General features: G+C 42.2%; 1 protein-coding gene across 1 annotated transcript in view; it reads left to right on the forward strand.

Annotated features, from left to right (window-relative positions):
• CRYBG3 (crystallin beta-gamma domain containing 3) overlaps window positions 1-23,761 on the forward strand; it is a 144,695-nt gene that overhangs the window by 35,597 nt on the left and 85,337 nt on the right. Inside the window, 5 exon segments of the mRNA XM_015571272.1 lie at window positions 7,679-8,109; window positions 14,086-14,922; window positions 14,924-20,060; window positions 22,058-22,102; window positions 22,561-22,676. Of these exon segments, the coding sequence (XP_015426758.1) occupies window positions 7,679-8,109; window positions 14,086-14,922; window positions 14,924-20,060; window positions 22,058-22,102; window positions 22,561-22,676 (6,566 nt within the window).

Here is a 23,761-nt window from a genome sequence, read left to right on the forward strand (position 1 = left end):
TAAAAACTTTCCTCAAAATTGAGGAAATTTCAACTCTTGATGGTGGAATTTCAGTTATGAACAAATTTGCCAAGTAATGTGTTGTAGCCAGATGTCTTAGAAAACAAACTAGAAATTCTCTAGTAAGCAGCTGGTTTTTATATATGAATACCAGATTTTAGTAACTGTTAATAATTGTAGGTAATATTCCTATTCATGATGAAAGCATGTGAAATTGTTGCCTTCACCTTGTGGTGGTGGCAGGGAAAACAAAAGATCTTCGGGGTGTCCATTGGAAGATCATATATAGGCATTTTCCATCCTAAAAAACTTGAGTTGTAGTAGGAATTTCCCAGTCAACGGGGGTTGAGAGATAAGTGGTGTCAGCAGAAGGAATAACATGTGCAAAAAAATGCTATGGTCAGAGAGGGAGGGAAGGAGAGAAGGTGGGGCAGGGGAAGGGGGGAATGAATGAGAGTGCATATGCTGGCATTGGACATTGCAGGCATAGCGAGTGACAGGAGATGAAATCGGAGAACACAGGCGCTAGATCCACCAAGACCTTGAATGCTGTGCTAGAGAGTTTGGATTTTATCCTGATGGCTCTTGGAGGCCTTTAAGGTGGTCAAATTTGAATTCTAAAAGATTGCCCTGGCCTTTGTCTGGAGGCTAGACTGTGGGATTGGAAACAAGTTAAGTCACTGCTGGCAGTCTTCTGGGGACGGGACAGTGTCCTGATGTTCTGTCTGACTTATTTAACAAATGGGAATGTTGTAGTTTACAGAAAATGGAAGAATGGAGACATATCATGGTCAAGGTCCATTGGGATGGACTGAGTTAGAGGTTCCAGTGAAACATGCAGGTGGATATGGAAGTCTGGTTGATAGCTAGATACACAGTCTGAGCTGAGAATACAGGTCTGGGAATCATCTGATTAATCGAATCTGGGAAAGGAGATTTCATGAGGAGATGATGAAGGTATCAGTGAAGCACGACATATGAGGGATGGCTGGAAGAATGCGAACTTGAAAGAGATAGCTCATTCCAAAAGGAAGAAGGGAAACCTCAGAGTATTGAGTAGAACCCAAAGGAAGGCTAGTTTTCAGGAAGAGAATCAGTCTCACATTCTGTAAACACATCATGTAAAACCAGGACAGAAAAATAACTTCATTGAATTATCGAGTGGGGGCATTGTCTCTGAGAGAGATAATGGTCATGGCACGTTGAGGAGGAAGCCAGAATGCCGGGCCTGGAAGAGTGAGTGATTGGGAGGAAAGGGAAGAAGATGGCGGGGCTGCTAACTCCTGTTTAAGTAGGTTGGCGGTGAAGAAGAGGGAAGGCTGCGAGGTGGGTTTACAGAGAGGCAGGTGCTGAGCTGAGGTTCCTGAGGAGACGGGAAGGATTATGAAGTGGTGCCCTGGTGAGGAGTCCTTCCCCCCTTCATTGTGAGGGTGCGCGAAGGATTTACAGATGCTGCAGCTGAGGTGCAGGTAGGGGGGAGGTGGAGTCAGAGCTAGAGGGAGTGTCTCCATGAAACAGAAGGTAGGACCCTCTGCTGAGCAAGCGAGTGGGATAGTGGAGGAGGTAGCTTAAGGGATGTGGGAAAGGTTAAAAATAGCTGCTGTGGAAAATGGGGGGAGATAGCAGACTGGCTTCCAGCAGGGCTGTAAATTGTGAATTGCTGGCAGTCTGAATCTGCATAGCTGTGCATATTCCTGTGGGTTTCTCAAGGCTCATTCACTCATACGGAAAAGATCAAACTGGAATTTTTCTGGGTGGGGATGACCAAGGGACAAATAAAAGAGGCTTTGAGGTTATTGGCCTCAAATTAGATGTTTGGATAGAAAAGGTAAGAACATTTGTAGGAACTGAAAGGGATAAAGTAAGAAAGGACAGATGCTATGAAGAGGCAGGAGAACTGATGGGTACACCTGGACAGTGGGTAGGAGAGCTGGGAAGATGAGAGGCTGTGGACATAGGAATGCCTGCACATGAAGGTCAGAGGTGGGGGTGGTTATGGGCACAGACAGCCCAGGGTTGGCCAAAGGGGCAAGCAGAGGCGCAGTGAAGTGGAGGTCATTTGAGTTGAGGGCACTAAGGAACTGGGGTTAGGGTGTTCTGAAGGATCATCCTTACTGTGAACACTGAAGGCAGACCTTCAGGGATGACCAGGCCAGGTACTTGAAACAGTAAAGGAAGAGTTCCTGGCCCTTCCCTGTTTTCCACACAACGTACTCTTCCTTTGATGACACTATTAATCCCTTGACCTTCTTGTTCTTGTTCCCTGTGCCAGTCACCATGTTGGGATAGCACCTGACACCTGCTAGAGGCTAGTTGAAGAGGTGACAAACAGATGCCAGTTGGACCCACAAATCAGTTCTTACATCACTGGAATGTAGGCTTGGTGAAAGCAGGCCTTTGGTGTATTTTCTTACTGCTGCATCTAAGCACCTAGAATAGTTTCTTGCTGTCCAGAGTTTACATTGACCCTACCTGCTGCTTGGCATACCTGCCTTCAGCCTGTGGTAGCCTTTGAGAAACACTCTTCCAAGTCTTCTCTAGGCCCCAGCTCCGCCTCTGTGTCCCTCCTCTAGCTTGTCATCCTTCTCTCACCTTGAGGCCAGGGCCACTGTCAGACCTTTCTCATCGTCTTTGTCTTTTCTGCTTACGAATTGCTGACTTTGGCCACTTTCTTACTGCTTTACTTGGAAGAGGAAATGTTCCTATTCTTCTTCAAGGCTAATACTTTCCCTTTATTATAAGTATTAGATGCACAATGTAATATTTAGGCTATGTATCACATAGTTTTCTATGTACACTTGAAACCTATAATTTTACTAACCAATGTCACCCCAATAAATTTAATTAAAATATATATAGTACTGAAAAAAGTGTTAGAGACTATAGTCGTCTATCTCATTACCTCTGCTTTTCTTTCTCGAACCTGTCGTCCTTCTTTCTTACACAGTAGTCACTTCCTCCAACAGGTATAGAACGGATCCACAAAACAGGAACAAAAAGCCATTTTTTGTGTGTCTTGGATCTTAAACCGTCATCTTATGTCTTTCATTTTTTCTGGTTAAAAAATCTCTCAAAAGTGTTCCTTCCATTTGTGGGCTGTTCCTGTTTCCTTGCTACTTACTGCTTACCACCCGGAGTTTGGGGCTGTGCTCACAAATTCCTGAGCTGTTAGGACTATTTCTCCTGCATTCCAGGGCTTCTCTATACTCTTCTTTCCTTCACTTAGTAATCTAACAAATATTTGAGCATTTTTGGCTCTTACTGTCAGGTACATTTCAAGGTATTAGAGATAGTGCATGACTGAAACAGACAAAATTCCTTGCCCTTGTGGCTTTTATATACTAGAGGAAGACACAGGTATTAAATAATATGTATGTGTATTTGATACTGGCAAGAAAAAATAAGAAAAATAAAGCAGAGAACAGAGATGGGCAGTTTCAGAGCAGAGGGGTTTATTCTTTTAAGCAGGGTGGCTGGAGAAACTTGCAATGAGATAAGTAAAGGTCTGAAGAAGGTGAGGAGGAGTGAAAAACATTGGTATCTGGGGGAAGAACATTCTAAACAGAGAGAAGAGTAAATGCTCAATCGGGAGTGTACCTGACATTTTTAAAGACCAGTGACCAGGAGAGTGAGGACTTTGTTGACCTCACGGTGGCATTTGGCATGTACTCCTCTTTGCTTTTGGAAATAATCTTTGTCCTTATGCCTTTGGAGACCAGTATTCTGGAGGGGATGACCTGGCCCACTTTTGGCCTCCTCCGTCTCTCTCACGGATTTCTTCTCTTCTTTGTGCCTGCCTTTAATCTTGTTTCCCTAAGGTTCTTTGGTTGGTCCCCCTTTACCCTGCTGTATTGCCAATTGCATTCTTAAACTGTGTTCTGACTGCTTACCAGATAGCTCAACTTGCACATCACCAAGGGACCAAAAATTCAACATTTCACATCTAAATAGTTTGTAAACAACCCCCCTCCCCGTCTCTCCCCCCCCCACACACACACACAAAGGCACCTCCCCTCATATTCCTCTTATTCCTTTTTGGCTTAACTACTCAAATAGTTGCTCAGTTTAGAAAACTTAATCATCTGTGATTGTTATCTCTCAGCCGTCACTTTTAATTGGTCATCTTATCAGCCTCAGTCTCTATCCTCTGTGCCCCAATCTTCTCCAGCCACATCCGGCCATAATAAACAAACCTCACACTTCTGTACCTTTGTACCGTACATGCTATACTTTGTGTCTTGAATGCTCTTTTGGCCTTCAGGAGCAAGCTCAGGTGCTACGCTTTTATGCAGTGTGTTCTCCCCATCCCCAGTTCAGCTATTGTGTCTGCCATGTGTACATACCTCTCGTGAGTCCCACACCAAGATGTGATGATGTGTATCTTACTAGACCGTAAACTTGTGAGCCGCAGCTGTCTTATTAATCAGTGTACCTAATGTTTTCCTATGTTTCCTTGCCTTGGGCACAAGGCAATGAGAACAGATGAATTTGGACCTAAGGCACTACTTTACAATATATGGAATATGAAGGAAAAAATTTTTTAATTCCTAAGATACATATGCCTTCATCGGTAGCCTTTCTATTTTATTTGCAGATTACCGACATCGTTGAGAACAATTGGAACCGGTGTTCCACTGGTGTTTGCTTGAACCCCAAGTGCTTGTATTCCACTCACTCTTTGGAACAATGGCAGGCAGCCCTGCTGGCAGGCGACGCTGGCCCTGGCTGTGGCAGGCTGAACTTCATTGTTGTCTAAGCCGAGGGCAGCGAGCAGCTGTTTCAGATCAGACTTAAAATTTTTAATTACATAAATAATGCATTGTGTTTACTTGGAACAACAGTACTCTTTTCTGCTAGTTTTTGTTTCTAAATTTAGATACTTTCTGGTTGAGGGGATTTTAGTTGTTGTTAAAAATTTCTCATAAGATCATTAGGGGAAGACTAAGCAACTAAGACATTTTAGGGAACTGGAAAAAAGTCCTCTCTAGTAAACTTAAGATATAGGAATTCTGGAAAAGCAAAGAAGCTAAAAGTTTAGGGGAAAGAGAAACCAGTGATTTCTCTATCGCAGTTTAGAAACTAGTCTGTTATACTGTGAAAGGAATTGCCAAGTGAAAATAATTTAGGCAGTGAAATAAATACTCTTTTTGACAATAATTATTTGTCTTGAGATTTAAAAAATGTACTCTTCCTGTTCTCTTAATTCTCCCTTTTTAAAACCATTGCCCCAATTTTAGAAGGCTTTGTGAATCTCTAAAGCTTTTTAAGAATATAGGGTTGGGCAAAAGTACGTTTACAGTTGTGAGTGCACAAAACACAGATTGTTCTTGTACTATTATTTACTAATTACTAGTAGCCCTGCGCACGAATCCGTGCGCCAGTAGCTCGCCACCGCCCTCCAGTAGCTCTCTGCCCACTGCCCCACTCTCCTGTAGCTCCCTCCACCACCACCCCCCATAGCTTGCTGCCCTGCCCCCTCCTGTAGCTCTCCGCTGCCCACTTGCAGCTCGCTGCCCCACCCTCCTGCTGATCCATGATCCAGTGGTTACATGGTCGGTCGTTACACTTCACGTTGTCACGACTATTTGCATATCACATCTTTATTATATAGGATTGTATTATTTCCCACATGAACAACTGTAAGCCTATCTTTGCCCTACCCTGTATTTATGATGTAATGAGTAGCTACCCAGCATGAGCAGTCATTCACACTAATTATAACAAAAAATCACGGTTCTATTCCTGTTATAGTGTCCGTTCATTTGGCTCAGGGGGAAATATTATGGTTGGAATTAAAGGGAATAAAGGACAAAAAATATGTATCTTACACACACATGAGCATTTTCCAATATCACCTAGCGCAGTGGTCGGCAAACTGCGGCTCAGCAAACTGCGGTTCGCGAGCCACATGTTGCTCTTTGGCCCCTTGAGTGTGGCTCATCCACAAAATACCGACTTCTGTGCATGGGCCATGAAGTTTCAATCATACTGTATGTGCGCACCCGCATGTGGTATTTTGTGGAAGAGCCACACTCAAGGGGCCAAAGAGCCGCATGTGGCTCGCGAGCCGCAGTTTGCCGACCAGGGACCTAGCGTATCTTGCCCTGCCACACAGAGAGGCTGTTTATGCAGTTTATGTGAAGGGAGGGCACAGCTAGTTTATAGTGTGGGCTCCCATAATGACAGAAGGTTGGCTGGATGAGATAGAGTGCAGTGGGACCAAGTTCCGGTTGAAACTAGTAAAAGGTGAGACTTATAGTGACCTCAGAAGGCTGGTGATATTCTAAATGTAGAGACTCACACAGTATGTTAAGGTCCTCACACAGGGAAAAATGCTATGTATTTACTCAAAAATATCCTGACACCCAGGGTGGGAACAAACTTAAAATATTGTTTGCTCAAAATTAACTTCCTGGTCTAATGGGTTCTATACATTTCTCAGCCTTTCATAGGCTAAGTTTTATTAGTGGTTAGTGGAATACTCCTTTAAACTATTTTCGAATTTGGATTAAAACAGGGAATGAGATGAGCAAATAACATTATGATTACGAGGCTGTTGCCTTCTTGAAGATCAACTCCTTACAATACTTTGTCATGTGAACCTGCAGTGCCCCAAGGTGGTTTTGCCTTTGGTGTCCTGATTTTTTCTGAGTCACACTTGAGCTTTCCTTTTATAAGCACCAGCGAGCATAACATCTGACAGATACTGTCGGGTGCACATTCCTTTTACAAGTAGATGTGAGCATGTTTGGAAGGCAGGGTGACTTGGTATACTGGCCTAAAGCTAATGAACTTTGGGGAAGAGTGTGCGATGCCACGCCAGCCTGCTCTTTGATATAGCAGTTTAATCTTTCCTGACACAGAGTATGCATGAATGAGTTTGTTTTACTAGTACCTAGTTATGGGCAGGTAAAATGCACTTCTGAAAGTATTTAACTCTGTAGGAATCCCTGTGTTGTCCATGGTTTGCATTAATGTGCATTTCAGAACTTTGTGTTGTACCATGAAGAGCTTTCCTCTGAATTGATGTACCATGTTGCTGTCTTTCCTCCTCTTCTTAAGGAAAACCTTTACATAATGTGGAAGCTTGTGGGTTAACGCAATGCTGAAGTGATGAGGTCTATTTGGGTGTTATTTGTCTAATATACCAAGTGTTTGAAAGTAGTGTCCATTAGCTTTGTAATAAGAACGGCTATATTTAAATACACATAAATTTTGCCAAAATCTGTTCCTTTACTTATCTCCCCATACTTAATCCCTCACGCTTCTCTTTTTGTACCCTGACCTCCAGTCATATTAAACACAAAGAAGGGGAGGAAGAGGAGAGGGAAGAAGATGCACAAGCATCACAAAGTCACTTTGTCGGTCTCCTACAGGGGTCACCTCCTCCGGGAAGCATCCCTGAGTTACCTCCTCTGCCCTCACTGCCACCAGATCTGGGCTGGGTTCCCCAGGTGTGCTGTACCTCTCTCTTCATGACATTGACTATGTAGCTTTGTTAGAGTTGTGCTGACTGTGCTCTTCAGCAGGTTGTAAACTTCCCAAGGAAACAGAAGCCACCAGTCTTATTCATAAACACGTCCCTGGGTCTAACGCAGAATGTATCCTGTACTAGGTTATCAGTCAGCCTGAGTTACTTTTTAGTGATGATGCTTGTTATTCTGTTTTGTTTTCAAAGATTCCCCAAAGTGAGCACAGAAGGAACCATGCTGAGAAGCCAATCGCTCTTCCAGTGCCAGGAGATTCCAAAAAGCCCAACGACCTTCCCAGTCCTACTTCAGATGGCAAAACAGGAGAAAGCGATCGACAGCCAAAAGAAAGCTTTTTTCAGTTTCTTGGTAACTTATTCAATATCTCTGGAAAAGCATCTCTTGCTGAGGCCAAGCAGTCCTCTCTGAAAGATGACCATGACAGAACTGAGAAGGACTTCCGAAGTCCCAGGGAGCAGCAGGAGGAAGGGGTCAGGGAGGAGAGGGAGATGTGCAGGGGCTCCCCGGGAACCCAGGCCCTGCCGGCAGGAGAGCAGGAGTCCAGCTCGGCTGCACCCTCAGATGCCTTTTCTTTGGATACCACACAAGACAGCGAACAGGAAACCAGTGACTTCATAAAGTAAGTTTAAGTTTTACTTGAGCCAAAATCTAAGCTTTTGGATCTAGCTTTTGATCCTTAGCTCTACTTTCTTTTCTTTTCTTTTTATTTTAAATATATTTTATTGATTTTTTACAGAGAGGAAGGTAGAGGGATAGAGAGTTAGAAACATTGATGAGAGAGAAACATCGATCAGCTGCCTCCTGCACACCTCCTACTGGGGATGTGCCCGCAACCAAGGTACGTGCCCTTGACTGGAATCAAACCTGGAACCTTTCGGTCCGCAGGCCGACGCTCTATCCACTGAGCCAAACCAGTCAGGGCAGCTCTACTTTCATTTAAAGAGATTGGAAAAAGTATCCTGTAATGTTCCTAGTAGTAGGTAAAAAAAGTTCTGTGATTCTGTGGACTATACATGTAATCTAGGGCCTTTTGAGCTATTTTAGGGGATGATACTAATACCTTTTAGGTAGGTGCTAACTTTGTTATCATACAAGGTTTACTTCTAATGTAAGATTTCTTGAATATGAGTGTTTTCTGTTGTCTGAATTTTTCCTGTATTAGAGCAGGCCCTGTGTTCAGTGTCTTCTTTGGGGAACAAATATGGTCCTAAGGTTTGTATTCATATTCTGTCAGTATCTTTTCTTTGTGGAGTATAATTTTAGGGGTTCAGAGAAGAAATTGAATGGGCCCTATCCCTAAAACTAACCTTATGAACCTTTTCCACAACTCCGAGAAACTGGAATCTCACACAGATTCAAGGAGCATTTCGCCACCCCTATGTTCTTTGCTTGATTAACAAAGTCACTAATTTGTTTTTCCTGGTACAGATGAGCTAGAAGGAATATTTTCTTTATTTTTTAATTACAGTTGATATCCAATATTATATTAGTTTCAGGTATACAGCATGGTGGTTAGACATATATATCATTTCCTAGAGGTCTGATGCACGAAATTTGTGAAAGAGTCGACTTTCCTTCCCTGGCTGCCAGTACCGGCTTCCCTCCGGCACCTGGAACCCAGGCTTCCCTTCGGCCACCAGCAGGCACTGGGACCCAGGCTTCCCTCGCAGCCCCGGCTTCATTTGGAAGGTTGCCCACAAGGATGTCCGGTCTAATTAGCATATTATGCTTTTATTATAGATGAAGTGATACCCCCCAATAAGTCTAGTACCCACCTGACACCATACATAATTATTACAATAATACTGACTATATTCCCTATACTGTACTTTACATCCCTGGAACTATTTTGTAACTACCAATTTGTACTTCTTAATTCCTTTATCTTGCCCTTCCCTCCCAATCCCCCACCCATCTGGCAATCATCAGTTTATTCTGTATCTGTGAGTGTTTCTGTTTTCTTTATTTTGTTTTTTGGATTCCACATATAAGTGAGATCATATGGTATTTGTCTTTCTCTGATTTGCTTCACTTAGCATAATACCCTGTAGATCTATTCATGTTGCTGCAAATGGTAAGATTTCATTTTTTTTTTATGGAAGAGTAGTATTCCATTATATATGCCTGGCCAGTGTGGCTCAGTTGGTTGGGGTATTGTTCTGTAAACCAAAAGGTGGAGGGTTCAATCCCCTATCAGGACACTTACCCAGGTTATGTATTTGATCCCCTGTCAGGGCATGTTTGGGAGGCAACCAATCGATGTTTTTCTTTCTCTCCCTCTCCCTTCCTCTCTCTAAAAAAAATTTTAAAAAAAAAATTCCATTGTATATATGTACCACTTCCTTACCCAGTTGTCTATCAGTGGTCACTTAGGTTGCTTCCATATGTTGGCTGTTGTAAATAATGATGCCATGAACATAGGGATGCATATATCTTTTCACATTAGTGTTTTGGATTCCTTTGGATAAGTACTCAGAAGTGGGATAGCTAGGTCATATGGTAGTTCTATTTTTAATTTTTTTAGGAACTTCCATATTGCTTTCTATAGTAGCTGCTTCTATTTGCAATAGAAGGAATATTTTCTACCCCCCAAAATATTTATAACAATGTTGAGTCCATTAGATATTTTGTGTAGCAAAAATATTCATTCAAAACTAATAAGGAGTCCTAGCCAGTTTGGCTCAGTGGATAGAGCATCAGCCTGCAGACTGAAGGGTTGCGGGTTTGATTCTGGTCAAGGGCTGCCTGGGTTGCAGGCTCAGTCCCCTGTAGGGGGCATGCAGGAGGCAGCTGATTAATGATTCTCTCTCATCATGGGTGTTTCTATCTCTTTTTCTCTCTCCCTTCCCTTCTGAAATCAATAAAATTACATATATATATATTTTAAAACTAATAAAAAGACCTGGCCAGTTTGGCTTAGTGAATAGAGCATCAGCCTGTGGACTGAAGAGACTCCAATTCAGTTTTGGTCAAGGTCACGTTCCTCAGTTGCAGGCTCCATCACTGGCCCCAGTCAGAGCATGTGTGGGAGGCAACCAATCAATGTGTTTCTGCCATCAGTGTTTCTCTTCCCCCCACCCACCTCCTTTCACTCTCTCTAAAAATCAATGGGCTGAACTGGTTTGGCTCAGTGGATAGAGCATCAGCCTGCAGACTGAAGGGTTGCGGGTTTGATTCTGGTCAAGGGCTGCCCAAGTTGCAGGCTCAGTCCCCTGTAGGGGGCATGCAGGAGGCAGCTGATCGATCTCTCTCATCGATGTTTCTAACTCTCTATACCTCTCCCTTCTTCTCTGTACAAAATCAATAAAATATATTTTTTTTAAAAAATAAATAAAAAAAATAAAAATCAATGGGAAAATGCCCTCGGGTGAGGATTAACAACCCAAAAAAACCCTAAGAAGGATCTGTTTTATTTTTTAATATATTTTTATTGATTTCAGAGAGGAAGATAGAGGGAGAGAGAGAGAGATCTGTTTTATTTACTTTAATTTAACCTCTACCTGAGAATTATTTTTATTATTTGAGGAGCTCATCAATAATTCTATATACAGAAGTAAGTGATAACTTAGGACTGTTTAGTTCTTTGTGGTCTCATTTTTATGTTAAAATCAATAAAAATGGAGTAACATGCTAAAAACATACAAAACTAAAAGTAGCTAAATGTGAATTTCATCTTGGGGAGAAACAATGTTCAAAGCATGATAGCAATGGAAAGCAGGAAATGAAAGATCAGTAAAGTGGATTACTTACAATTTTCAAACTCGGTTATGCCAAGCAGTATCATACCAGTGATACATTAAATTGGCAAATAAGAAAATTATATATGAAAAATGTCAGAAAAAAACAAGAACCTTAAAAAGCGTGTAGATTATCTCCAGTAATAAATGTGTTTACTGAAACGTTATTTATAAGAATGTATAATTAGAAACAAATGTCCAATAGCAACAACAACAACAAAAGTTGAATTGGGTCCGTTGTTCATGAAGAATTGTCTGAAGCAGTGCTATTGTGGATGTGGCCCCAGATCAGCAGCAGCAGCTCCTGGGAAGCATTAGAAATGCAGATTATCTGACCCAGGCCCACTGACTCAGCACATCTGGGAGTGAGACCCAGCAGTGGGCTACCTCTCCAAGTGATTTTGGTTCCAAAGTGATTTAAAAGGTGGTGGGGATTTTGAGCCTGTTCTATGGGAATTGGGTAGAATGGAAACTTTGTGCTTTTTCTTCTTTGGTTTTGATTAATAGGTCATTAAACAAACCAGCAAAAAATTAATTTCCATGGTTGAAAGTCTTTTTTGAAGAACAGTTTATTAGACCATTGCTAGCAAAAAATAGAATACCTGTCTTGGGGCATGGAGCCTAAAGCACCAGCAGCATGGCTAGGTAGGAAGGACACATCCATCATCTCCGATGGATGTGTCCTTGGTAAGCACTTTTACACATCGAACACGGGGAAGTGGGAAGAAAGATGCACGCCATCTGAAAGAATGTACATTAGCTGTAGGAAAGGGGTGGGAGGAGGTGCCGCAGGCAGCTCTGGGATGGGCGCAGCCCACTCCTGTGGCTTGGTGGTGGGCATCAGCCTGGCAAGCCCCCGTTTAGGCAAGAAGTGGAGGCTCCTGGGGATCGATGGTGCTGACTAAAATTATCTGTGAAATAGCCACCTGGAATTTAATCCGAAGTTCCATCAGATGTACAGAAAGAGCAGTCTTTTGTCAGAACTGGTCCACAGCTATTAACAGGCTAACTCTTCTCTCTTTCACGGCTCTGTAATTGTAATTTGGAACATTTCAGAATTTTCGTCTCGACAGCCAGGTTTACTTCTTTGGTACTGAACAGTAGAGAATGGAAGAGGATACTGTGCCTCTTAATTCTTGTTGGTAAAGGCTTCCTTGTTAACAGATTACTTGTTTAAGGCAATTCACCAGAACCACCTTGGCCAGAAAGGCAATTCTTTTTGTTATTGTTTTGTTTTGTTGATTTATTTTTATCTTTATTTTTTAGAAAGAGAGAGGAAGGAAAAGTGATAGAGAGATAGGAACAACCCAGGCCTGTGCCCTGACCAGAAATCAAACCTGTGACCTTTTGGTTCTTGGGTCTATGCTCAGCCACTAAGCCACACTGGCCTGGCTGTTGTTGCTTTGTTTTAATGTATATTTCTTTTTTAAAATAAGGAAACAAGGCTCAGAAAAATATGTAACATCCCCCAAATCATACAGTTAATAACAATTAATAATAGAAATTAATAACAATAGGAACAGCTGATGGAGACTGTGTAAGAAGTTTCCAAGTCCTCAAGGGCAAACACTGGCTACGGGACCTACGATCACTGGGGTGTACCAAAAATTTCCACCATTCGCCACAGCTATTGCAGCATTGGGACCTCTCCTTTTCACAGAGCTAGGAAAAGTGATTCTTCAGAGGAAAGGAAAAGACCACTGGACATCCAGTTTGACTGCGATAACAAACTTCTTCCAGCCCAGCCTTAGAAATCAGATTTGGAATTATAGTTTTAGTACCTCCCTGTTGAATATTTTAAATTTGTTTAGGAATTATAAAAGTTGAATACCATTTTGGTTAATAGTTTATTTTGACAGTATGGGTAAGGACTGCTTATAACCAATTTTAGGTATTATGTAAATAATATATCTGGAGAAGCTATTTTTTAATCATTTGAGTATCTGCATTTTAAGTATTAAAGTTGTCTCTTTGGTTCTGTGATATGAATTTATTGCAAGCAAGGATATATTTAATTTTTATTGAAATAAGAGTATTTCAGATATAAAATATTATTTAACATTAAGAGCCTATGCTTTTGAAATTCCTATGAGACTTCAGTTTTACATACATAAAATTTTTAATTTATTTTAAGAAAGAATAATTAACTGAAGGTTTTACATTGTCTTTCTCATATAAAAATGCCCCTAATTTTTTTATAGTTTTTTTAATAATCAGGTGTATTAAAAAGGGTTAATAATTTAATTTAGACAAGTTAATAAAATAGCCTGTGCTGCATAATGCTATTGCTATCGCATAAACATATTTTTTATCACTGTGAATCACAATTAATACAGAATTTAAACAAGTTATTACCTATATTTTAAAGTATATTTGAAAGAAATCCTCATCAAAAGGCATTGTAAATGATTTTATCTTTATGTAATTAAAAATAATAAACAGCTTTGTAATTGTATGTATAGTTGACTGTGCAAATTTCCTTTTTAATATCCATATGGCCTTTAAATATACCTGTTGAGTAACAATTTTTAGATTCTTTTCTATACACTAACTCATGCTTCCAATGTCATTTATATAGGAAGCTGTTTCTTTGTTGGGTTGAAATGCTTTAAAAAGTTCTTTAATTTTTATACTTTCAAAAGATTTATATCCACAATGAGAATTTCTATTGTCAAAGCTTTGCTGTAATTTGAAAAAACAAACTGCTGGTTTTATAGCTTTTCTCTACATAGATAGGTGAAAAGCCTTCCCTATTATGAGATACACTTCACCGGAGTTCCTGGGATTACTCTTAAGGTGTTCTAATTATAGTTTCTGATACTCTCGTGCTGTTTGTGTTTTGTTTTGTTTATTCACAGACAAGCAGATGGTAAACCGGAGAGGCCTTCAGTAACATATGCAACGTATCGAGGCCCCAGACAAATTAGGAAATTTTTGAAGCAACAGACTGTGTTCGAAACTGTGAATCCCTTGGACAGAGAAAATGGAAGTTCTGACTCTAGTACGAGCACACATACTGGCCCTGGAAATGAGATTGAGGCTGGGAGGCGGTCATCTTTGTCATCATCTAGTACAGACATAGCTATGAAAGGACATACGCATGGAGAGCGATTAGAAGACTCTGATTGTAGCAGAGGAAGCCTCCACACAGAAAGCCATCTGAGAAACAACCCAGACGTGCTGAAGATTGCTTCTTCTAAGGATGTTTTAAATAAAAACGGCCCTGGGGGACCTGAGGGAAGTAGGCCATCCCCTTCTTCTGTGACTAACTCCAGCTTTGCTGTTGGAGAATCTGACTCACAGCAGCATTTAAGTCGTGTGCTAGTTTCTCAGACGGATGGAAATCTAGTGTGTTCCGCATTGTTTACAGGAAGTTGCAGCGGCACAGTCCCCGGCCGTCCAGGCTTTCAGAGGAGAACTCCTCCAGAGACTGCAACAGAAGAAAACAGCTCCATCGGGAGTGCTGGGAGCCTGGTGCAAAGGGAAGAGCATGTCGAGCCTGAGCACCCTGCTCTTGCTGACTTGTCTTGCAGTAAATCTGATGGAAGTGACAGTACCCACCAGGAAAGCACAGATGTTCCGTGCCCAGATAAATCCATCAGGCATGAAGACCTGCCGTCTCCAGAGAGTGGGTGTTCTGACACGCCAACTGTAGGTAACTCATCAGAGCAGGCTGCCAGTCACACTGCTGCTCTAAGGAAACAGGTTGTCTGCCCGAGATGCACAGAAAAATTCAGCTGTTACAGAAATCAGGCAAGAAACAGAAACTATCTCAGTGGGTGAACCCACAGCTTCAAGTCACGTAAACAATGCAGAAGATGGAATTGAGTCATTACCCAAAGATACTGACCAGTTGTCTATAGCAGAACCCAAAAACCTTGATTTGGGGCCACATGGCAAAATGCCTCATGGTCTTAGAATCAATCAAAAGGACCCTGCTGCTGCTGTAACATGCATCAGTGAGTCACCAGGTGTACCCTGCCTAGAAAACAAAATAACCCCTGAACTGTCCTTCAGACTCCATAGAAATCACATTTCAGACTCTCTTCCCGATTCTGAGAGTCCTCAGCACGCTCAAGTATCACTTGATACCAGAACCACTCTTCCCCTTGACTGTGAAAAATCAAATTCCAGTGCTTCATCTCCCCCCATTGTTCCTGGAATTAGTATGCTGAGCGGGTTGGATGTACCTGTTTTGAAGAATGAGGGGTCTTCTGTGCTCATTGAAACAGGGAATGTCAACATTGTTGGTGTTTCCAGTGAGCCTGGAGGGTGTCGAGAAGAAAATGTGGCGAATCACATTGACACTGCAGACGGGAAGAGTCCTCCAGCTTGCCTTCACCCTGAGCACACATCTGTGATTCTTGAATCCAAGGATGTTCGTCCTAATAGTGAAAAGTGCCAGGTTCCACTAGACCCTGAAACCAGTGACACCCACCTGAGGGGGGTGGACTCGAGATTGGAGGATGAAAGCCTCTTTGAGCGTCACAGTTCCATTTCCTCTCAGGACCCTCTTAAAGCAGAGTTAATGCGCTCAAACAGCGGAGCAAGCAAAAGCACTATGGAGAAGTCTGGTTCTCTTTCCTTGGACACCAAAACTAGTAACGTTGCTAAAGTTTTCTCAAAAGCTGAAGTCAATGGTCAGAATAGTGTTCCTGTGGAGTCACATTCTGGAAGAGGAAAAACTATAGCCCTCTCCGAGATACCTGTTTCCCACACAGACCCTGGAGACATTTCTCAGGATAAAATTTCTTCTCCATTTGAAATGACAGATGTGCCAGCAACGCCTATCTTATCAGAGTTAACCTCTCCAGAGGCTGAACAGGACAAAAGTTGTCAATTGGTGGATCATAATGAGCTTAAAGAAAAATATTCAGATGATGGACTTAAAGAGAATTGCCAAGCGGAGGTTTCTCCTTCTGTCTCCAGATATCAAGGTGTAAAAGAAACAGAGGTAGAAGTGTTGGCTTCTGCTTCTGCTTCTCTCAGAAGTAATACACCTGGGATTTTACCTCCCATTCATGATGAAAAAGCCAACACTTATGTGAGTTATGAACCTTCAGATATTTGTGGGACTGAAAAGATTTCAGGTTTCTCAGAAACAGCAGAACTCAGCCTAACTAATACTTGCCCCAAATGCCAAGAAACTGACAGCACAAAAGTAAATTCACCTTTTCTGGGTTCTGACATCACTTTGGAAAAAAACACTTTTGCACCTGAAGATGCAAGCGTTCTCAGTGTTCCTTCTGTGCTCAGATCTGAAAAGGAAGCCTCGTCTCGGGGAAAGAAAGGTGGGCTTGACCGCATGCCTTCCTCTAGTAAGGCCGAAGGAGTCAGCATGGTCACAAGTTCACATAATCCCCTGGATAATTTTGGTTCTGCAGAAGTTGCTATAGATACCACACATGAAGGTGCCTTAACTAACCGACTGTACCCTGATAGCTCTTATTTGGAATTGGAAGCACCTGTACCAACAGGGGCTGAAGTGACCTCCTTTCAGGGACATTTGGGTAACCGTACTGGGACGGTATCTCTGGATTTCCCAACTGCTGCCCCGTTTGACAGGCCCATGGAAGCAGAGGCGGGAGCAGTTGCTGGGGCCCCGGCGTCAGTTAACAGCTCCCGCCAGCAGTGTTCTGAAGCCTCTGCTGAGCACCAGCTCGGGGCCCTCAGAAGCGGTTTGCTGAAAAAGGCTGACACGTTGATCGGTGAGATCTTTGATTCTGTTAGGGAAGACCTGAAATCCAAATACACAGTTGATACCTACCAGGAGCATCTGGCCAAAGACGGCATCATGGATCCTGGCGCCCTGCCAGAAGGCACGCCTGAGGAGAACCCAGTGAAGGCGCCACTGCCGGGGAGCCAACTGACAGCGCATTTGGAAGAGCAGGACTTGGGGAACATGGCAGGAGTCCCAGGGGAAGAAAAGGCCTGTGTTTCGCCTACACCTGGTGAGGAGAGCCTCCTTTTTGATTCTGATCAAATGAATGTATCTTGTTTGTTAGAAGATCAAGCTAGGGAATTAGTCAATGAGATTATTAATTCAGTCCGAGAACATATAACAAAGGATGCTTTTGAAGATACCGAGACTACCTGGGATTCTGAACTTCAGGCTAATACTCCAACAATTCTGAACAGTGATAGTGTTAAGCCTCCTGTAAGGGAGTTGGTGGTATCAAAACAAGTAGTGAATCAAAGCACATGTGAAATTAGTGAAAATAAAGTATTAGGTAGATTCTTCTCTGTAAGTAACACAGAGTCAAAGAAAGGAAACGGAGCTGGACAGTCTGATGGTATAAACTTGCAGGAATCAGATACTGTTTTACTAGCTGAAGACTTGCCCCATAAAGGGTCAGATGATAGGGTAGAAACACATGTACTTCTCAAAGAGGACTCTAAAGAGAAAATGGAAATAGAATGTGTGAATAATCAAAAAACTGGGACAGAGGATACTGGAACTCTTGTATTAAATGTCCAATGGCCTCCGTGCGCAAATGATGACATCCGTTTACCTGGGACATCCAGAAGCAGCTTGTCTGATAGTCTTGTGTGTATGCCTGAGAAAGGCTTGCCAGCACACAGTAATAAGAGCATACCCCTTGCAATGTCAGCAGTAGGGCAAGTGCACAAAAAGGATGCTGAAGGAAATATAGGAAACACTGAGCTTATCCCTTCCATGTTAGAAATAGGAAAAACAAACCAAAAGAATGCTGAGTATAGTGTTATGAAAAATGAGGCAGTCCCCCTTATGTCAGAAATGGGAGGAACACATAAAAGGGATGATGAATTGAATGAGACAGAAACTGAGCCCACGGCTGACAGTTTTAAAATGCAAGAAGTACACCAAATGGATGCTGAGGGGTATCATGAAAAAACTGAGGGAATACCTGCCCTTTTAGGAATGGAAAAGGCATGTAAGATGGGAGATACTGAAAGTGATGTTGGCAAAACTGACGTGATGCCTGTTATGTCAGGAGTAAAAAATATCTGTCAAAAAGATGCCGAGGGAATTACTGGAAAGACCGAAGTGATGTCTGTTAAACTGGGAATGGAAAATATTTGCCAAAAGCATGCTGAAGGTGATGTTGGCAAGACCGGGGTGACATCAGTTGTGTCAGAAATAGAAAATATCTACCAAAAAGATGCTGAGGGGCTTACTGAAAAGTCGGAAGTGATGCCTTCTGCATCAGAAATAGAAGATATTTACCAAAAGGATGCTGAGGGAGATATGGACAAAACTGAGGTGACGCCCATTGTGTTTGAAGTGGTAAACATCTACCATGAAGATTCCGAGGGGGTTGCCGAGAAGACCGAAAGGCCTGTGTTGGGAATGGAAAACAGTTACCAAATGGATGCTGAAGGAGTTACTAGGAAAACTGAAAAGGTGCCTTTTGCATTGGAAGTGAAAAAAATACCCAAAAAGGCAGCCCCTGCCTCTCCAGAAATGGGAAGAGCATGCAAGAGGGATGCTAAAGAGACAGTTAGAACGATTGTGTCCATGCCCTCTATGATAGAGATGGAGAGAACAGCCCCAGAAGATTCTGATGGGACTGTCAGGAAACACCAAGTGTTACCTGCAGTGGTAGATGTAGGAAAAACATATGGGACAGGTCAGGAATTGCCCGTTACACAAGCAGAGGCCATGCCTCCCATATCTGAACCTGAAAAAGCACCCCCAGATTATGTTGAAGAGAGTATTGGAGAAATGGAGGAAGAGCCCGCTGAAGTTAAGGAAGGCTTGATAGTGCGTGACAACCGACTTGCTTCCTATTTCCGGGGATATGAACCGCCTACGTTAAGTAAGGACTTTGAAGGCTACCCTGCCTTAGCAATGCCAGATTTTCAACCTGCGGATACTATAGAAAGGCTAGACAGAATAACAGCTGTTACTGCAGTAGATAACAAAACAAGAAATCTAGGAGATGGTTGCGATAAAAAAGAAGACTCTAACTTAGCCTTCATTTCTCAGGCTGAACAGGAAAACCCTTCCTTCACTATATTGTATGAAGAACCCCTTCAAGGTGAAGACAAGTGTGCTCCAAAAACTGCTGAAGTGAGGAGAACCTGTCCCTCGTTTCCTGATGCACCCCCTGGCAGCATACCTGTTGTCACATGTGAAAGATCCGAGAGTAGAACTGACCTGGTCCATCATTTTGAAAGAGGTACTAAATTAGGTGAGAACATTGATAGTGATAGCTCAGAAATGTTCTTATCAGTGGAAGCCAAAAGGTACAAAATTTATCCCTTAGCTTTGTCTCCCATCTATGAGGATGACAGCTCTCAGGAGGACATTCTATCCCACGAGGTCTCACCTGGTCATCATGGCTCCACAAAATCTAGGGATAATGCCAACCAGCCCTCTTCTGTCTTATCCCTTCTCCAGTCAGTGTCAGAGCGCTTAAAGATGAATTTTGATGAAGAGGAGAGGCAGGAGTTAGAGGAAGAGGAAGAAGAGTCATTGCATAAGGGAAGTGTCAGAGCTAGCAGGAGGGAATCTGTTGCCTTCAAGTGGTCAGATCCTTCCATCACGTTTGACTCTGATGATGACCAGGAAAGGACTGGAATTTCTAAGAATTCATCTGTGAAGGCAAAGGAACCTACAACCCCCAATCTGCAAATTGGGCTGTGGCCAGAAAAGGCCCCATTTCTACAAAAGTCTGACCTTACCTCTAAACTACATTCTTCTGTAAAGAGTGCTTATCATCAGTATTTGCAGACTTCCAAAACCCACTCCTCAGAAAAAGGAGCCCGATTTGGTGGGACTTTGCAGGAACCAGCTTCAAAATATTTCCGTGCTCAAGACAACTCAGGCAGATTAAGCCCATTCATGGAGGTAAGTCATTTTGATTATTAACTAGTGCTTAAGTGAAGTAGTGCTTGGGTCATTAAACGACCTAGAAATTTAAGAAAAATCAGTGTTTTGATGTGTAAAGATTGTTTTTAAAATTATCAGAGGTTAATTTATTCTTTGGTTGAACGGTAGCATAAGTTATGTGTTTTTAGCTAAGTTGTTGCATTGAGAGAAAAAATTTAGCTCAAAATTTAAAGACAGAGAAGCAAGTTATTTTCCAGTTCTTTGCTATATTTAGTTTTGTTTTTAATTTTTAATTGATTTTTAGAGAGAGAGGAAGTGAGGGAGAGAGAAACATCTATGTGAAAGTGGAACATTGATAGGCTGCCTCCTACATGCCCCCTATGGGGGATCAAACCCACAATCCGGGCATGTGCCCCCACCAGCAAGGGCAGTTGTTGTTGTTTTTTAAATCCTCACTAGAGGATATGTGTGGTTTTATTTAATTATTGATTTTTTTAGAGAGAGAGAAAGGGGGAGGAAAAAGGAGAGGGGAGAGAGAAGAGAAACATCAGTGTGAGAGAGGAACATCGATAGGCTACCTCCAACCTGCACCCCGACCAGGGATTGAACCCACAACCAAAGTATGTGCCCTGACTAGGAATCAGACACATGACCCTTTGGTGCATGGGACGACGTTCTATCCAACTGAGCCACACCAGTCAGTACTATCATTGGTTTTTAAACTAAATTAAGTTACAAGATTCTGAATTTCTCTGACTATATGTGAGGAAAAATTGATACTTTTGCCCAGCCAGTGTGGCTCAGTGATTAAGCCACAGGAGGTCATAGTTCCATTCCCAGTCAGGTTTGGGCTCCATTCCAGTGTGGGGTGTGCAAGAGGCAGCCGATCAATGATTCTCTCTCATCATTGATGTTTCTAGCTCTCTCCCCCATTCCCTTCCTCTCTGAAATCAATAAAAATATATATTTTTAAAAATTGATACATTTTGTTGAGCTTATGTATCTCATGAAAATATTTCATAGTAGTTGGAAATATTTTAAATACTTAAAAATATTTTAACTGTTTGCTTAACAGCCTCCTCTTACTTTAGTTGCTCATGTTGTTGTTCATTCAAAGCAGGGCAATGAACAGCCTAATTCCAAGAAAAAGAGCTGATAGCATTATAGTTGGAAAATTTTTTGAAATTCAGTTACACTTTTCTTTGACTTGGAAATATTTAAATGGCTAATGTAGAATATTCATTGAACATGGGACTTTCCTCTCTGGCATTCTCAAGACTATGAAACTTTTTCTAGGTTCCAGAGCCTGTACCTTTACATGGAATAGCCTTAGGAGCAAATAGTAATACTTGAATACCAACCAACAGTTTGCAAGGCAAAGTCATTTTTAAAAAATGATTTAAATAAGTGTTTTTTTAATGCCTCCCTGTTGGCTACCAAATCAAGTGGAACCTCCTCACTCTCTATTACAAGGCCCCCAAGTTCTATTGTACAGCCTTGCCTCATGCTCTGGTTCACACCCTGTGTTTCCTGCCAACATCCTTCTTCTCGGGTTCTCTTCCTGGACTTTTTTTCTACGGCCATATTTTTTCACTTATTGAAATTCTGTTTTTCCAGGTCTTCTCCATCCCACTTCCTCAGACAAGCCTCTTCCAAATCTTCTCCTTCACCCCACTCCACGCTGGTGCCATTTGCCTTAACTTTCATAACCTGGCATTTTCTTTCACAACCTGGTATTTTACCTGTGGGTTTAACTTAGCCCCCCACCCCTTAGAAGAGTCATGAGAGTGCAGTCAACTATTTCTCCCTTCCAAGCCATAAGCTTCCTGAGGGCGGAGACAACACATTTTCCTCTGTTTTTACCTTTACTTCTTTGTAACACCTAGAGGTACACCTCGCACATTATGTCACCGAGTAAATGTGAGAAATTTGATTTGTCATGGCTGAGAAAGTGAACGATGTATCTTTCCACTGATGTTTCTCAAGGCTTACTTCTTCCACGTTTATTATTTCAGAATGTTGACATACAATCTCTGAGGTGTAACCCAAGACCTGGAAAGGTAAGCATAAGTTTTTTTCTTTCTTTTTATTTTTTTATTTTTTATTGATTTTAGAGAGGAAGTGAGTGGGAGGGAGAGAGAGAAACATCGGTGATGAGAGAGAATCATTGATCAGCTGCCTCCTGCACGCCCCACACTGGGGATCAAGCCAGCAACCCGGGCTTATGCCTTGACCAGTTCATAGGTCAATGCTCAACCACTGAGCCATGCCAGCTGGGCAGCATGAGATTCTTACATAGACTCATATATAATATGAAAAATACAGTTACTATTAGGCTTAAGGAGTTTCAAGGAAAGACTTTGAGCCGACTTAGAAAAGGATTATTTTACTTAAGGATTTAACATCTAAAGTCATGTCTACTTTATATACTCAGGATATTTTCTAGATTCTAGGACTTTTTACCATTTTAAATGCATTTTTAAAGTTACTTATTGTGCCTGTTTTCTATATGTTGCAGATGGTTATCTATGATCTCCACGGAAGTAATTATAAACAAGAGGTCTACTGTAGTATTCTCGATGCTACATCATGGACCTTTCCAAATGGGGTACTGATAAGAGTTGTAAGAGGCTGGTAAGAGATCTCTTAAAATTTTATAGCATTCCCCCCCCCGCCCCCTAAATTAAATGTTTGGTTGCCATTTATACTTTTGTATTTTTTTTAAATTAAAGTCACATTCCCTTTCCCCTCTTTTTTGACAGAATATTTTGACGCATTATTAGTGTTTTATACCTTAGTTAGAGGCCCGGTGCACGGATTTGTGCACCATTGGAGTCCCTCGCCTGGCCTGCGGGGATCGAGCCAAAACCGGCTCTCTGACATCCCCCAAGGGGTCCCGGATTGTGAGGACTCCTTCCGCTCTGGTTCCGAGTGTGTCACCCAAGAACCACAGCTGCCAATTCACCGCAGCTCTGCAGCTCCTGCGTTGACCATCTGCCCCCTGGTGATCAGAGAGCGTCATGGCTACCGGTTGGAGCATCTGCCCCATGGTGGTCATTGTGTGTCATAGCTACCAGTTGGACAGTCGCTTAGGCTTTTATATACATAGATTGTTCTGTTTCCTGTGGCAGCAAACATAGGCTGTTCTTAGTGCTTAAAGCCAACAGTAAGTGGCAAGGGCTAATATATACAATATGACAACCAGTACCATTGTGTAACTGCATTATTCACAGGACAGATTGGCAAGTTGAGCTGAAGGCTTCCATTGAATCAAGCATAGTTTTGAAAATGAGTTTGAAGTTTGTGGGATGCTAAGAATGTGAAAGCCACATACTTAGTCATTTGTGCAGCTGACCTGCTCAAAACATGAAGGATTCTTTGTATGTTGTCAAAATGAGGGGGGAACCTCACTTGTTCTTATGGACCATATCCCATGGATATGTCGAGCCAGGACTTCTTTGCCCAGTATTTGAGTTACGCACTGGTCAGTAGTCATGCTGTCAGCATTAAGTAGTGCTAGCTTCATGTAGTAAAATGGGACACACATCCTCTGTTAACCAGTGACAGGAAAATTAGAGTAGAAGTGGAATTTGGAATTGTTAAACTACTGCTTTTATTATAAACTAGAGGCCCGGTACACAAAAATTTGTGCACTCGGGGGGAAGTGGGGGTCACTCAGCCTCGCCTGTGCCCTCTCGCAGTCTGGGACCCCTCAGGAG

Source organism: Myotis davidii, unplaced genomic scaffold (genome assembly GCF_000327345.1).
Source record: "Myotis davidii unplaced genomic scaffold, ASM32734v1 scaffold48, whole genome shotgun sequence".
NCBI lineage: Eukaryota > Metazoa > Chordata > Mammalia > Chiroptera > Vespertilionidae > Myotis > Myotis davidii.